Source organism: Trachemys scripta, chromosome 1 (genome assembly GCF_013100865.1).
Source record: "Trachemys scripta elegans isolate TJP31775 chromosome 1, CAS_Tse_1.0, whole genome shotgun sequence".
Classification (NCBI taxonomy): Eukaryota; Metazoa; Chordata; order Testudines; family Emydidae; genus Trachemys; species Trachemys scripta.
The window spans coordinates 315,724,213-315,741,245 of NC_048298.1; the positions used below are offsets into that span (position 1 = coordinate 315,724,213).

At 42.4% G+C, this 17,033-nt stretch overlaps 1 protein-coding gene across 3 annotated transcripts in view; it reads right to left on the reverse strand.

Annotated features, from left to right (window-relative positions):
- Nucleotides 1-17,033, reverse strand: part of CNTN5 (contactin 5) — a 987,313-nt gene that overhangs the window by 192,249 nt on the left and 778,031 nt on the right. For all 3 annotated transcript variants that reach the window (XM_034758906.1, XM_034758905.1, XM_034758907.1), the window contains one exon: nt 2,784-2,965. In XM_034758906.1, coding sequence (XP_034614797.1) covers nt 2,784-2,965 — 182 coding nt within the window. The remainder of the gene's footprint in view (nt 1-2,783; nt 2,966-17,033) is intronic.

The window sequence follows — 17,033 nt, forward strand, 5'->3', positions numbered from 1 at the left end:
ACAGGCTGCAAATTAACACAACCTGTAAAGTGTCAATAAAAGACTGGTTGAAAAATGGCCTTTTGGCAATCACAGAAACAAAAAGGGACTAGAGAGAACTCATGATGGTGTGGGGTTTGGGATAGCAGTATTATTCAGGTAAGAAATGTTCTCTATAGACTGATTCCTGACGTTCAGGAGCAGCATTATGGGCACCAAAGACTACTTACTTCCTACTAAGAAACAGAATCTGCATCCCTGCTAATGAGAGCGGTAGTGCTGATTAGTGGGTAGAGCACTGGATTGTGACTCTGGAGATGTGGGTTTGTAGTCTTAGCTCTGCCACTGACCTGCCGGGTGACCTCATATAAGTCACTACACCCTGCTGTGCCTGTTTCCTTATCTGTAAAATGATACGTTCTTTGTAGAATGCTTTGAGATCTACTGATGAAAAGTGTTATGTAACAGCTAGTATTATTATTTGAGGAGAACCAGGGACACATCTTGAAACTCAGCTAAAATGTACTGGAACATGATTGCCTTTACCAAATACCGTAGAGAAAGAGCAACGATATTGGTAAAAAACAAGAGCTGTCACACTTAAACAGAGAGCACTGACAGTAAGCATTTGTAATACCTGGAGAAGTTTTGTATTCTTGTCAGTGGAAGAGATCAGAGTGGTTCCCAGACCTGGAGTCTCGTTTTCAGTGGAAATCTCAGAAGATTAGGGCAGAAATGGCATTATGAATGACATGCCCAGTCAGACTGGTGCAAGCCACTGCATTTGAGAGAGAGATGGGGCAAGCCCTTCCCAGCATCCTTGTGCATAATAAAGGCCACAAAACTGCCCTTGGTCCTAGCTGGAGGAGGTATGAATAAAAAAAGAGGGGAAGCCTCATCCAATTAGATTGTGACACTCACTCATTATAGGCCTGAGGTGCGATCAGAAAAAACGATCAACAAGCTAGAGGGGAAAGGGATGATTAGAAAACTGGAAGATATGAATGACAAGGAAAATGAACTTAATCCATCCTAGCAGTGTATCCATATTTGAAAGATGTAGGTACCAACACAGAAGACTTATTTATTGTGATTATCCTATTCAGTGGAGAATAATGGAATGGAATTAAGAAAGGGAAAATTAAGGCTGAATATCAGGAAAGACTTTCTTTTAGAGTGATCTATTAGGCTGAGGAACAGTCTCCAAATGAAGTATCAGAACCCTGTTGTTTGGGACATTTGAAATGAGACTAGAACACTAGAGAAGGTACTGAATAGAACAATACTGCATTAGCAGAGAGATTTGCTAGATGACCTCATGAGGTAGGTCTCTTTCACCACAGATGTCTATGACTATATGAGTCAAGGTGTGGTGAAAACCCATATAATTGACAGATATAAAAGTAAGTGTGTGTTAACAAAACACTGTATTTATCAATAAAATACTGTGAAATAAGGCATCTGACTGTTAAACACGTACACTGTGTAGGTATCTGATATTCTCACACAGGTAAAAATGTGCTAATCCTGAAATAGTATCTTAAAGTCAAGTATCAGAGGGGTAGCCGTGTTAGTCTGAATCTGTAAAAAGCAACAGAGGGTCCTGTGGCACCTTTGAGACTAACAGAAGTATTGGGAGCATAAGCTTTCGTGGGTAAGAACCTCACTTCTTCAGATGCAAGTAATGGAAATCTCTAGAGGCAGGTATATATCAGTGTGGAGATTATCTGTTAGTCTCAAAGGTGCCACAGGACCCTCTGTTGCTATCTTAAAGTCAGCTTTCCACAACATTTTTTTTTCTCTCTCTCAGCTGTGTAATTTCTCCAACAAATTACACCAGCTTTGAACAGGGAAGATCTCTAGCTTTGCAGTGAGACATGCACTACTTGCTTCTAGCCCCAAAAGGTCATCTACATTATGAGATATAAAGGGCTTGTCTACACTTGAAACCTTACAGATGCACAGATGCAGCACTGCAGCTGTGTCACTGTAGCGCTTCAGTGTAGACACTACCTATGTCAACAATCACATATTTTTTTTATATATAAGGTCATATGTTTTTAATATTTTGGTCTAAATTTTCAAAAGTGACAAGTGAGTTTTGGTTCTTCAGTTTTTGGGTGCCCACCTAGACATACCTTAAAAGGGCTGATTTTGAGAAGGCAAGTGTTCAGAACTTTCTGAAAATCAGACCTTTTGAAAGTGCCAAGAACTGAAGCACTGAAGATGACTTTTGAGAAAGTAAGCTGTTCTCTCCTTCTGATCCTTGTACAGTCAGACTCAAAGTAATTGGGATTAACAGACAGGGGAATACAAGACATAACTGCAATATAACCATTAAAAAAATCTTTTCAAGACATTTCTAAAAAAGTTTTTCTATTACACGTATCATATACAGAAGTCATGAAAGAGTGGTGTAGGATATAGTTTTTATTGCCAGCATAATTTTGAGAGGGGCAGAAACAGTAAAATATTTTGCAAACATTTTTTTAAAATAATTACTGGTTTTAAGATATTTCAACTTGCTGTAAAAATGGGAAAAAATCTGGGGGAAGAAACCCCCTATTTTTGTTGGATTTTTGAGGGAAAATGTAAAAAAATTCAGCCAGCTCTACTTGCAACTCAATATTTAATGAGTCATTTACTAACAAATATAGGTAGTGATAATTTCAAATTGATTTTATATAACGAAAGAACCCATTCTTTTTTAATTGGCTGCAGCTTTATTTCATGTGTATCGGCAGTCTTAAGTATGAACAAGTTATTGCCGAATGTTGCATAGTACTTTCTGGACACACACTTACTGTACACTTGTAGCTGTCCTCTGAAGACATTCCTTCCACGTGAGTTTTCAGCTTTACATTCGTACATCCCTGCATCCTCTAGCTGCACATTAGGTATTTCAAGAACAGCTTGGGACTTTCTCAGACGGGCTTTACTTGGATTATGATCATTAACTTTCCTCCATGAGATTGTTGGAACAGGGCTGAAATATTTAGTAGAATTACTGTTAACACTTTTCTACTATTAAGAATATAGATTCTGTTATTTGGTAATTTAAGTACTTAATAGTCTAAGTGGCAATAAAATGTAATCACAATTAAGGCCCATGTACTGCTTGATATACTTCACATTCCATAGGGAATGTCTAATAAGTGGTGCTGCTGTATAGGAGACATCCCTATCTTCCACAAAGGAAGTTAACTTTTAATTCAGATTAAGTAAATCATTCCAAATGCTCTCTGCAGGGTTTAATCTGCTCTCCGAGTTTTACTATTGTTACCTTGAGCTTCTTCGTTTAATGGTTAAAGGAAATAACATCTCTTATGCCTGGGTGAACTTTATAAGTGCAGCCACTCTACCAGCTTCCCGTGATGTTATTTTCAAGAATGATATTAGAATACAGTAGACTGGCAAGTATTTGGCGTATGCCTGTCTATAAACGCAGATGGGGGTATTATAATACTGCCACATTTCAGATAAAATATAAATGTCTCAATCATTTTATGGGCCTCCTAGGTAAGGTGACCATATTTTTAAAAAACTATGATATTTTTGTAGAAATATTTTTAAGGATAAAAATAGTCACTTTTTAAAAAAGAAATGTACTCGTGTACTGGTGTCACTATTACTAGCTTCAGACTCAGTGACATAGACATATTTCTTGAAGTGCAGTTTTTTTTCCCCCAGTAGCTTAGTGTTCTGAATAAGTGTATCATGAAACACTGAGCAAGTGTCTTTTAACATTTATGTTGAGCAAAAGAAAGATTTGAGAATGTCTATACTCATTCAACTTTTCTCTTCACTCCAAACACTCAGCACTCATTCTTTTGCACTATTTTTTCCACTACTTTCAATACATTCTACTTGGTATAGCAATACAACATATTTTGTAACTATAACAACTCCTCCAAACATTTTGAAAGCCAGGGTATTTCAGGTCTTGTGGCAGAAGTTCCTAGGACACAGAGACATCATATGAAAAAATGGGATCAAGCCACATAGTCTCTCTAATCATATGATATCTACTGGGTATTTACTAAAGGAAGACCTCATGTCAAAAGCTGGATATAAACACCACTGAAATTTGGAGAGTTTGGATTTGGATCCAAAATTCATAGATTAGGCCCAACTCTAAAATCATGCACACTTCTGACTTCTCTTATAAAGTCTAATTTGCAGGGTTTGCACTAATCTGACAAGAAAAATGATTTGGTGCCTAGAACAGAAAAACATCAGCAGTAAAAATTATACTTTTCTGCCTCATTTTTTGGCTTCTTAACTTGTGTCATTTACCTTGGGGCTAGTTATATAGAGAGATACTAAGCACTCACAACTCCAGCTCAACTCTTGGAGCTTTAGGTGCTTAGCAAATGAAAAAAATCAGGCCCTGGATGTCTCAAGCTCGGCAGCCAAAAATTATGGTGCCCAAAATTAATACATGCATTAATACATACATTCATAATGATTCATAGAATTCCCAGGTTTCTTTTGTTCTTCATATACATAACCTTCTTCTTATTGACCTTAGCCCTGTCAGTCAGCCATGGATTTTTCTCTGATATCTTTAGCTTCCCTTTTCAGTTTTCTATACTTTATAACATCAAATGTATATTGATTGCTATATATTTCCACTTTTTTCCATTGATATATTGCTTTTTTACTTCTAAGTGATGCCTTCACTTTGCCACTGAATCAGCATGGGCTTTCAGCCAAAGCTGTGCCCCTTGAGTTGTGGAATATTGGCTTTTTGGCCATCTAATAAATTATTCTTAAAGATCTTCCATTCATTCATTCATTCATTCATTCATGATCACTGGTCAAAAGGCAACTACAAATTTCCACTACACTAGTGATTAATTCATATTCATCCTTCATAATGGGGTTCAAAACAGAGTTATATCAAGGTGGCTGTAATACAATGTTGACTCAGCAACTGCTGTGTGAGCAAGACTGCATAGAGAAATGTGGAAATATTTCACTTTCTATAAGATTTCAAAAATTTTTGAGACAGCACTTTTATCTGGGCTGCAAACCTGATTTAAATGAAATCAACAGCAAAAGACCCCTTTATTTCAGTGTTTCAGAACAGAGTCCCAGTTCAACTGAATAACATTGACTAGTAGAACTTTTCTTAGGGTATGTCTACACTACGGGATTAATCCGAATTTACAGAATTCGAATTTTGGAAACAGATTGTATAAAGTCGAATGTATGCAGCCACACTAAGCACATTAATTCGGCGGTGTGCATCCAAGTACCGGGGCTAGCGTCAATTTCCGGAGCGTTGCACTGTGGTAGTTATCCCATAGCTATCCCATGGTTCCTGCAGTCTCTCCACCCATTGGAATTCTGGGTTGAGATCCCAGTGCCTGATGGGGCAAAAAACATTGTTGCAGGTGGTTCTGGGTACAGCCTCACCCCTCCCTCCATGAAAGCAATGGCAGACAACCGTTTCGCGCCTTTTTTCCTGGGTGAACAATGCAGACGCCATACCACGGCAAGCATGGAGCCCGCTCAGCTCAAGACAGCAATCATGAACATTGTAAACACCTCGCGCATTCTCGTGCAGTTTATGCTGAACCAGGATCAGAAAAACAAGGCGAGGAGGAGGCGGCAACGGCAGCGTGGCAACGAGAGTGATGAGGACATGGACACAGAATTCTCTCAAACCACGGGCCCAGGAGCTTTGAAGATCATGTTGTTAATGGGGCAGGTTCTAGCCATGGAACACTGATTCTGGGCCCGGGAAACAAGCACAGACTGGTGGGACCGCATAGTGTTGCAGGTGTGGGATGATTCCCAGTGGCTGCAAAACTTTCACATGCATAAGGGCACTTTCATGGAACTTTATGACTTGCTTTCCCCTGCCCTGACGCACCAGAATACCAAGATGAGAGCAGCCCTCACAGTTGAGAAGCGAGTGGCGATAGCCCCGTGGAAGCTTGGAACGCCAGACAGCTACCGGTCAGTCGGGAATCAATTTGGAGTGGGCAAATCTACTGGGGGGGCTGCTGTGATCCAAGTAGCCAAAGCAATCACTGAGCTGCTGCTTCCAAAGGTAGTGACTCTGGAAAATGTGCAGGTCATAGTGGATGGCTTTGCTGCAATGGGATTCCCTAACTGTGGTGTGGTGATAGATGGAACCCATATCCCTATGTTGGCACCAGAGCACCAAGGTACATAAACCGCAAGGGGTACTTTTCAATGGTGCTGCAAGCACTGGTGGATCACAAGGGATGTTTCACCAACATCAACGTTGGCTGGCCGTGAAGGGTTCATGACGCTCGTGTCTTCAGGAACACTACTCTGTTTAAACGGCTGCAGCAAGGGACTTACTTCCCGGACCAGAAAATAACCATTGGGGATGTTGAAATGCCTATAGTTATCCTTGGGGACCCAGCCTATCCCTTAATGCCACGTCTCATGAAGCCGTACACAGGCAGCCTGGACAGGAGTCAGGAGCTGTTCAACTACACGCTGAGCAAGTGCAGAATGGTGGTAGAATGTGCATTTGGATGTTTAAAAGGTCGCTGGCACACGCTACTGACTCACTCAGACCTCAGCCAAACCAATATTCCCATTGTTATTGCTGCTTGCTGTGTGCTCCACAATCTCTGTGAAAGTAAGGGGGAGACCTTTATGGTAGGGTGGGAGGCTGAGGCAAATCGCCTGGCCACTGATTACGTGCAGCCAGACACCAGGGCGATTAGAAGAGCACACCAGGAAGCACTGCGCATCAGAGAAGCTTTGAAAACCAGTTTCATGACTGGCCAGACTACCCTGTGAAAGTTCTGTTTGTTTCTCCTTGATGAAAACCCACCCCCTTTATTGACTCATTCTCTGTAAGCAACCCACCCTCCCCCTTCGATCACAGCTTGCTTTCAAAGGAAATAAAGTCACTATTGTTTAAAAAGCATTTATTCTTTATTAATTGATTATAAAAAGAGGGAGAGAACTGACAAGGTAGCCCGGGTGGGGTTTGGGAGGAGGATCGGAGGGAAGGAAAAGGCCACTAAAAAAAGCTTAAAGTAATGACAGCCTTTTGCTTGGGCTGTCCACTGGGGTGGAATGGGAGGGTGCATGGACCCCCCCTCCCCCGTTCTTACATGTCTGGGTGAGGAGGCTATGGAACATGATGAGGGCAGAGGGTGGTTATACAGGGGCTGTAGCGGCACTCTGTGATCTTGCTGCTGTTTCTGAAGCTCCACCAGACGCCGGAGCATGTCGGTTTGCTCATGCAGCAGCCCCAGAGTTGCATCCTGCCTCCTCTGATCTTCCTGCCGCCACCTCTCATCTCAAGCGTCTCTCCTCTCCTCATGTTGGTCCCTCCTGTCCTCACGTTCACTGGCATCTTTCCTGTACTTTGATACCGTATCCTTCCACTCATTCAGATGAGCTCTTTCATTGCAGGTCGATTCCATGATTTCCGAGAACATGTCGTCTCGCGTCCTTTTTTTTCTCCGCCTTATCTGAGATAGCCTTCGGGATGGAGGAGGGAGGCTCGAAAAATTTGCAGCTGCTGGAGGGAGGGAAAAAAAGGGAGAGAAGTATTTAAAAAGATACATTTTACAGAACAATGCTTATACTCTTTCACGGTGAACAACACTATTCACATTACATAGCACATGTTATTTCAGTGCAAGGTCGCATTTTGCATCTTAATATTGAGTGCCTGTGGCTTTGGTGTTAGAGATCACAGACGCAGGTCTGGGCAACAGAATTAGGCTTGCATGCGGCCATTGTAAGCCATTGTCTTTCGGCTTCTGCACCCTCCTTTCCTATATACCAAGCAAAACCTGTTGAGTGCTACGGTTTTCCTGTTAACCTGCAGCAGCAGAAAACAAACTAACCCCCGCCCATCCAATTCTCTGGGATGATCGCTTTACCCCTCCCCCCACCACGTGGCTGGTATCAGGGAAGATCCCTGCTAGCCAAATGCGAAAAGCTCAGCACCAATTATCCCCCCTCCCCGGCTTGGCTAACTACAGGGAAGGATTTCTTTTTAGCCACAGGCAAACAGCTCAGTGGGAATGGCCACCTCTGTCCCCTTAATTAAATTCCCGTATTTCAATCAGGTTACCATGAGCGATATCACTCTCCTGAAGATTACACAGTGAGATAAAGAACGGATGTTGCTTGAATGCCAGCAAACACCAGGACCATACGCTGCCAGGTTTTGTCATGCAATGATACCAGATTACTTGCTACCAGCATGGCGTGGTAAAGTGTCCTACCATGGAGGACGAAATAAGGCTGCACTGCCCAGAAACCTTCTACAAAGGCTTTTGGAGTACCTCCAGGAGAGCTTCATGGAGATATCCCTGGAGGATTTCCGCTCCATCCCCAGACACGTTAACAGACTTTTCCAGTAGCTGTACTGGCCACGAATGCATCCCAAGTCCTCAGGGCAAATTAATCATTAAAAAATGCTTGCTTTTAAACCATGTTTTATATTTTAAAAGGTAAACTCACCTGAGGTCCCTTCCATGGGGTCATGGTCTTGGATACTGCCTTGGGAGGGTTGAGAGGGTACTTCAGTCAGGCTGAGAAAAAGATCCTGGCTGTTGGGGAGAACGGAGTGCTGTGTGCTCTCCTCAAGCTCGTCCTCCTTCTCCTCCTCCTCTTCCCCGTCCGCAGAATCCTCAGGTGTGGCTGAGATTATCCCCGCCTCGGAATCCATGGTCAGAGGTGGGGTAGTGGTGGCGGCCCCCCTAGAATTGTATGCAGCTCAGCGTAGAAGCGGCATGTCTGCGGCTCTGACCCGGAGCGACCGTTTGCCTCCTTGTTTTTTTGATAGGCTTGTCTGAGATCCTTAACTTTCACGCGGCACTGATATGAGTCCCTGTTGTGGCCTCTCTCCATCATGCCCTTGGAGATTTTTTCAAAAGTTCTGGCATTTCGTCTTTTGGAACGTAGTTCTGTTAGCACTGAATCCTCTCCCCATATAGCGATCAGATCCAGTACCTCCCGTACGGTCCATGCTGGTGCTCTTATTCTATTCTCGGATTGCATGGTTACTTGTGCTGATGAGCTCTGCGTGGTCACCTGTGCTTTCCACGCTGGGCAAACAGGAAATGAAATTCAAAAGTTCGCAGGGCTTTTCCTGTCTACCTGGCCAGTACATCCGAGTTCAGATTGCTGTCCAGAGCGGTCACAATGGTGCACTGTGGGATAGCTCCCGGAGGCCAATACCTTTGAATTGCGGCCACACTAACCCTAATTCGAAATGGCAATACTGATTTCAGCGCTACTCCCCTCGTCGGGGAGGAGTACAGATATCGATATTAAGAGCCCTTTATATCAAAATAAAGGGCTTCGTTGTGTGGACGGGTGCAGGGTTAAATTGATTTAATGCTGCTAAATTCGAATTAAACTTATAGTGTAGACCAGGCCTTAGTATATGTTTCAGAGAAACACTGAAGAAGTCACAAAGTACTGAAGTTAACTTGTACAGAAGTATTATGCCAGTCAATGTATCAAAAACTTTGTATAAATTGCACTAGACTTATTTATTTTATTTTATTTTAAAATTTACTTTAATTGCATGCTGCACCAAGTTAGTGCTTATAGTATGGAAAATACTAAAAGAACTTTTTGCCATTGCCTAGATCATTAAGAAACATCTTTTAAAAAATCATGTTTTTTCTCATGATGATGAGGTAATAAGTGGAATTTTTCAAGGAGATAAAAATACTTTGGCTGCAAAGATCTAATGATTTCAAAGGAAAGTGCTCCCAAACTGCAAATCACTATTCATGGACAAGTTGGAGCTCCATTTAATGAAGCTTCTTTTTTTCCTTGCATAAGTCACAAGTGAGGTATGAATTTTACATCTGAAGTGAAAAATACATCTACATATATTTATCCGTGTTGACATTTTTTTTAAAAAAGGAAAGAAAAAGAAACACTGTATACCTCAGTGAGGATATCAAAGAATAAAGTTTACATCTTTGCTCTAGAAAACTGAACTTCTAGTATAAAAAAGTTATGTGATGCATATATTTTTTCATTTAAAAATATTTAGAGCTTTAAAAAAAGATTTTAATGATTAATGCCGGAGTTGGTTGCAATTTACATAATTACTACAAATCTATGGGGATGTTTATATTTGTTTATATTTTATTAAAAATATATTTTTTTCAAACTTAGACCTTTACCTTTAAGTTAATGCACTGAGTACAAATCAAAGGGCTTGGACGTCTTACCCCTGAAACAAAGCTATATCTCTGGACATCTCAAGTGAAATTTTAGCCCTCTTAAAGACAACATCAAAACTTCTGTTGATTTAAACAGGGCCAGAATTCAGGTCTAGCCTTAAGTGTGGGTCACCTGGGACACCGCTTACGGAGCCATGGTCATGGGCCACCGTGTGGCAGCATAGAGATGGATGCTGCCAGTAGGTGGAAGAGCTCCACAAACTCACTGAGGCAATGCATGGGGGGAGGTGTGTGCCCAGATTTCTCCCTGCTTCTTTCCGGCAGAGGAATGTGGGTGGAAGGCAAGCAGTGGCACACAGATACTGCTTGCCTCCTCCAGTGTTCCTCTGTGCCTCCCTACGGGTTGTGTGTAGGGGGGAGTGAGGAATAAAGCCAGGACTCCCTGCATCCAGGTCACTTTCCCTACCTGGGCTGTGCTGTGAGGTGAGCGTCAGGAGCTGTTGCTTTCCTGCCCTCCCCTTACACAGCCCAGATAGGGAAAATGACCTGGACACAGGGAGCCTGGTGTTGCTCCTTGCTCCCCACTCCCAGCCACCTAGGGGGGCCCAGAGAAGCAGCATTCGATGCGGGAGCGAGCAGCCACTCTGTGCATCCAGGTCAGTTTCCCCACATGGATGCAGTTAGGGGTACACCAGGGGGATGCAAGGGTTGGGGCAAAGAGGGCACCGTGCAAGGGTTAAGGGAGAAGGGGGCTCAGAAGGGGGAGTGGGGAAAAGGGACACAGGAGGGGTTAGGGGAGAAAGGGTTATTCATTATTATTATTATTATGAATTTTACAAATAATTTCAGACATATGTCTCAGATTAGATGCCTGAAATCATGCTCAATTTATCACTGACTACCATCTCTCAGCTTTCCTGCACTAGCACAAGATGGGTCCATCTCCCGCTCTGTCTGGGCAGGAAGGGCCAGGGGTGATGGGGGGGGGGAGCCTGTGGGGGCCTGGGGTAATGGGGGGCAGGGGAAATGTGGGGCACTATGCCCACGAGAGCTTGGGGAAATGGGGGCCAGGAGCACCAAAACACAAGTTCGCCCATTTTCCCTAAGGCTGGCCCTGCCAGGGTTACACTTCTTACCCAGTTCAGCTGAAATAAACGTTTTGTGTAAAGCTCTCTTTGTGACTATGGGTGCTTCATTCCTAGCTCAAGCAGACATACCTGTGCTAGCTTTGATCAAGGTAGCACACTAAAAACAGTCCAGCTGTGACAATGTGAGTAGAGGGCGGTGCTAGTCACTCCGCATACAAACCCTTCCGAGATGTTAGGCATGTATTCGGGGTGGCTTGCCCCTTCTGCTGCTGGTGCTATCGTTGATATTCTCTATTTTTAGCACCGTAGCTCAACCAGAGCTAGTGCAGGTATATCTCATCAAGGTGGGAATCACACTGCCACCTCAAAGGGCAGACATACCCTCTGAGAGATGAGAATTAATTCTACGTGAATGTCTGCACAGTATGCATATGAATATGAATGTGAAGAAAATATGAGCTGGATTTCATCTCAAATAGACTCTAAGAGTGGTGTTTTCAAAAGTGCTCACCGCTAATTCTGCTTCCTTTGAAGTCAGTGGAGCTTTACCATTGACTTGAACGGAAAAGTGCTAAACACTTTTCAAAATCCCACCATAAACAACTCTAGTGTCATGACCACCCAATTCCTCATGAAAAAGAAGTTGCTAGGATCCATCAAGAATATACCTATTGCAGTGAGAGGTAGGATAGGAATCAAGAAAATTTCTCTCATATCTTCCTGCTTCCTAAACATTCTTTTCCATGGGTCTAACTTACTCAATATTCTACAGTATCATAGGTAGGAAATGCATAGTTCCCATTTTCTGTTCATTTTTTGTAATTTGCATTATCCTTTGTATCAAACATTATTTACCTTTTTCTGTAGTTTCAATCATTTTTGTGTGGTTTTCCTCCAACTCTCATAATAATTTTACAAATAAATCATTGGATTTAATATTGCCTTCAAATGCTCACCTGCACAAAACACCACGTTGCAACACTGCATGGCTGCACATTTGAGATTACAAAGACCCACTTTCTCCTTATGCCCTCCAGCCTTCCAACTGTGCAAAATGTCTACTAATTATTACAGGATAATTATGTAGGATTAAAATGTCAAGGACTATCATGAAATTCTCCCCATCGTGTGCCTTCTAGAAATGTGCATTTGTCAGACACATAATTATATATTTGCAATGTCCACATAATTCTATTCTGATCAGATATATTGTAGAGCATTAGCATAGAGTTTCATTCAAATATACAAGACTAAACAATATGTTGTCCTTTCTTTTGGTCAATAGAGGCTATTCAGTGGTCATGAAGGGTAGAGGTTGCTAGCACTGAAGACTTAACCCTGAGAATGATAATAAAGTCAGAAATTGTATAAGCTTCCCCCCCGCACCAACCACCTTGACCTGGGGAAAACATCTATATCAGTCATCAACAAATACACAAGTCATATGTCTTCTATGTTTGGGACAATTTGTGGTTCGATTTTCAGAGGTGCTGAGCACATGCAACACTAACTGACTTTAACAAGAGTGGTGAGTGCTCTGAACTTCTGAAACTGAGGTTTTTAGAGACTAACGCTCTTCCTAAGCACAGTGATCATTCTGATTAAGACATGACAAAACAAGAAAGCAGAAGCAGCCAAGAATGGTAGTGGGTTTAATTTTAAAAGCTGTGAGCAAAAAGAAAGCACAACTTTCCTCCCTCCTCATTTAAAAATAGGTTATTGTCCGTTTCTTTTATTGAAAGTTAATATAAAGGCAGATTTTTCAGCAATGTCACTCCAGCATTAAGGAAGGGAGTTTGAGGGAGGTTTGATCAGTGTTGATTTTCTGCATTAGACATACCGCAAAGTTCTTTATTATTTTGTCTTCTAACTAGAATAACGTTGATCTCATTCTTGTTCTTTTTTTTGGTATTACAAAGATGCTGCAGATTTTAAAGCGGAGCAGAAACAGGCTCAGAACTATCTTACATCGCAAGAACCTCCACAATCATCAATCAGCACACTGGTGCCGCTCCTGGCAACTAGTTATACCTCACCATGGGAGCTTTGTGGCTCAAATGGTTAAAAGAAAGAATTTTAAAAAAATTAGTTTGTATACACATTATATTTGCTCACAAAGTCAAACCTCTGTTTGTAGTCTCTCTGTATCATTCCCCGATTACACTGTTCACTGGCTGAAGGCAGTCAGATATGTCAAGCTTAGTTATTAAATAGTAATTTCCAACAACAAAAATGTCACCAACCAGTGACTGCATCCAATCTACTTTGGCCAAGAGAACCTGCAGGCATTTTGGATAAGGAACAGCTAGTGATGCCCATTGTGGCGGTGTGGGAAGCAGGAAGACAAAATAAAAAGTCAACAACTCTAAGTTTGAGAGCATCGGTTTTTTTGGAAGTAGGAAACTTGCCAATGAGTAGAGGGTACAACTGAGGCAGATTGGTCCATGCCTATGAGTCTAGGGAGTACCTGTAGAGGAAGGTTTCTTCAACACCACCCCTTACTGGCAGAAACTGAGAGTGAGCAGCAGGAACTGCCAACAGGGATGGGAGAATTTTGATAAAATGTTTGACTAGGCCTTGTATACATGTATGCTCAGAGATATTTTACAGTAGCTACAACCTGACCTTACCCTGAGGAGCTGCCATTGGCAACATGCCAGAGTCTGCAATTACTATGGCTTCCCGAGCTCCCCTCCTTTTCTGACAGAAGAAGAAAATTCTGCATGTGTGGTTCTGGTTGGAGGATTGGGAATGGAAGTGGCAGGAGAGAGGTTTCTGCAGCATGAACTTACTTCAAATTTAAGGCCACCCCAGATCCATTAGTGGATGACTGGCAAGAATCTGCTAGATAATCCCCTCTCTCTCTATACCTGGGACAAAGCAGAGTAAGTTATTGTAGATAGGTTGCAGTAACTTGCATGGATTCTCTCTTGCACTGAGGATTCCAAAGGCAATTGTGGTCAGTGCTGGGGGAGGGTTGCTGTGGGATTGGCAGCACTGCTCCTTCATGAGCTATGATGCCCAATTGGAAAAAGGTGCTGCAGGTTTTGGGGGGATGAACCCTTTGAGAGGGCAAATTTCACCTCCTTGAAAGAAGAATGAGGAAGAAACTTGCAGATGAAGGTCATGGAATGAAGTTGAGAGTGTGTAACCAGTGTACAGGAGAATGGGGCCTTACGCATTTACATGGAATTTACCAAATAATCTCAACTGAGTTGTTGTAGAAACAAATCATCATTGATTGCAATAGTTACTCTAAAAAAAAAAAAAGTATAAGAGCATGTCTCATCGCTAAGTTGAGAGGCAAGGTGGGAAATCTCTCTCATTGGACCAACTTCTGTTGGTGAGAGCGACAAGCTTTCAAGCTACACAGGGCTCTTCTTCAGAATCAATCCAAAAGGGAAAAAAATAGGAACAAACATCCCTTTCCATTAGCATTTTGTGATTAAGATACTTATCTGGTATTGTCTGAAAATGAATTTCAAAAAAATTTTGAATGTTTTTTTTAAAAACAACATCAGCAGAAACTTGATGTCTACAAAGCATTTTGGACTGAGCCTCCCAGCCTGGGTTGACAGACTTGGGGTAGCAGGGAGTGTAGTAGTGCTCTAAAAAGAGCTATACAGACAGAGTTTGAAGTTGTGGCTCAGGGTCTAAAGCTCCCCCCCGACTTCAGAGCTTGAGCTCCAGTCCAAGCTGTAACTTCAAAGCACTTTCTATACCGCTATTTTTAGAGCGCTAGTAGGAGCCCCGCTAACTTGAGTCAGTTGATCTGGGATGGGAGGCTCACTCCCGCTCAGTCCAAAATGCTCTTACATACCCAGAGAAGTTTATTTGTCTGACAAACATGCACCATATATCTGCCAAAGGTAATACTGACCAAGGGCAAAATCCTGGCATTGCTATTTCTCATGTAAGGAACATGAGATGGAAACTGCTAGGTTTATGTTTGAAAAGACTCTTTCTTCTCATCAGCATCTAGTCTCTTCAGGAATAGTCATCATGGCCGTACAACTGATAAATCCAGTTCTAAGAAACTTCCAAAATCCTGGTGGGATTATGCTGTATCAGTGAATTTGAAGCATGACTTCCACTCCCTAAATGCAAATGGATATCCAATGCAATTAAATATGAAATATTTATGTTAATGTCCGAAGAAGTGCTCAGAACACTGAGTGATAAAGACGATGTTTACACCACTGAGGGGATTCTACCATGGCGCCATTGCTATGCCAACATGACATACTGTAGACAAAGACTACATCAGTAGAAGGGTTTTTTCTGTCAGTGTAGGAATGCTAGGTCACTGGAAGCATTCTTATGATGGGCTAGCTGCATCTGTACTGGGTGTTAGGTGTTAGCTACTACACTCAGGGGTGTGGATTTTTCACACCCCTGAGTGACTGTGTCAAACTAATTTTTAAGTGTAGACCAGGCCACATAGAAGCAGGACCGAGACTCTGGAGAACTTAATTTTATTCCTGAGTCTGCCACTGGATTACTGTGTGACCTTGGGAAAGTCACTTCACCTCCCTATGCCTCAGCTTGCCTGTCTTTAAAATGGGAGAAATTATATTTACCTCCCTCGTAAAGCTTTGAAATATGCCATATAATAGCAGGTATTTAACAGGGGAGGCAAAAGTAAAAAACATGGACTGGTACAATGCTGTAGACTACGGTCCCAGCACACAATGCTCCAGCTTAATGCAATTGGTTTTCCTCTCAGGCTGAGCACTGCATGCTTGGATTGCTAGTCTCAACATGCTGCAGCTATGTAATGAAGGGGATAGTGGCAGCCATTTGTTCTATTTAATTTAAATTAGGGACACTGGCAAGTCACAAATTGTGGCTGTCATTCTTCATACAGTGGTAACTGATTTGCCAGTAGATATTAAAAGTCCCAAACAAACTCTTTGCATTTCCATAAAGCCTCTCGATTTAGAATTTCCCCTTGCCCCCATTTTTTTTTAAAACAACATCAGCAGAAACTTGATGTGTGGCTGGTGCAGTGATCTATCTTAACTCTTCCAATTTGTTTTCCCCAGGGAGTTTCTGGTGCAGTGATCTGGACTGTCTGAACTACAAGTGCAGGAAAGCCTGAGGAAGTGAGACTGGTTAGTGTGCACTCCATGTCTTGTGCACAGAAACAGGTTAATCAAGATGTCATACGGCAGAGTACCTCCGCGTGGCACTTGTTATCCTTATTATGGGAGCAGGCAGGATTTGTTCAGTGTTCACTGAAAAGACTAGGATGATCTGAGTCCTTTCAAAAAGCAAATGTCAGAGGAGAAACTGATGCTGCTGGATGATTTTAGAGATTCTGCCTCATCAGCCTTTCTAAACTAAACCTTCGAGATTAAGTGGCACCAAGCTACAGATGCCTTTTGTCACATCTCAAGGAAGTGTCCAGGAAAGAGACCAATAAGGCTGGAGTATGTTCCATACCGATCAGTCTTCGCTTTAGAAATGTGAGGTCTGTTGCATATCACAGATGCTAGCATCAGTATGTACCAAAGTACTGTTGATCTGGATCCTCGGCTGCGGCCAGAGCTCTGCTCAGTACAGCTGAGGAAACAGGTGGGGAACAAGAGGGGCTCTGAGCCTCCTTTGTTCTTCTTTCATCCCTGAGGCTGTCAGGGGCCAGTCTAGCCTGCTGCATAATTTAGTGCGGCCTCAGGGCTGCTTTAAATTATGCCCACTGTAATGGCCTGTGATCACACTCTCCCTCCCACAGCACATGCCTGACACAGGGGAGGCTGGGTTATCATACTGCCAGCTATGGAAGCTTTAGGCCACCCAAGGATTC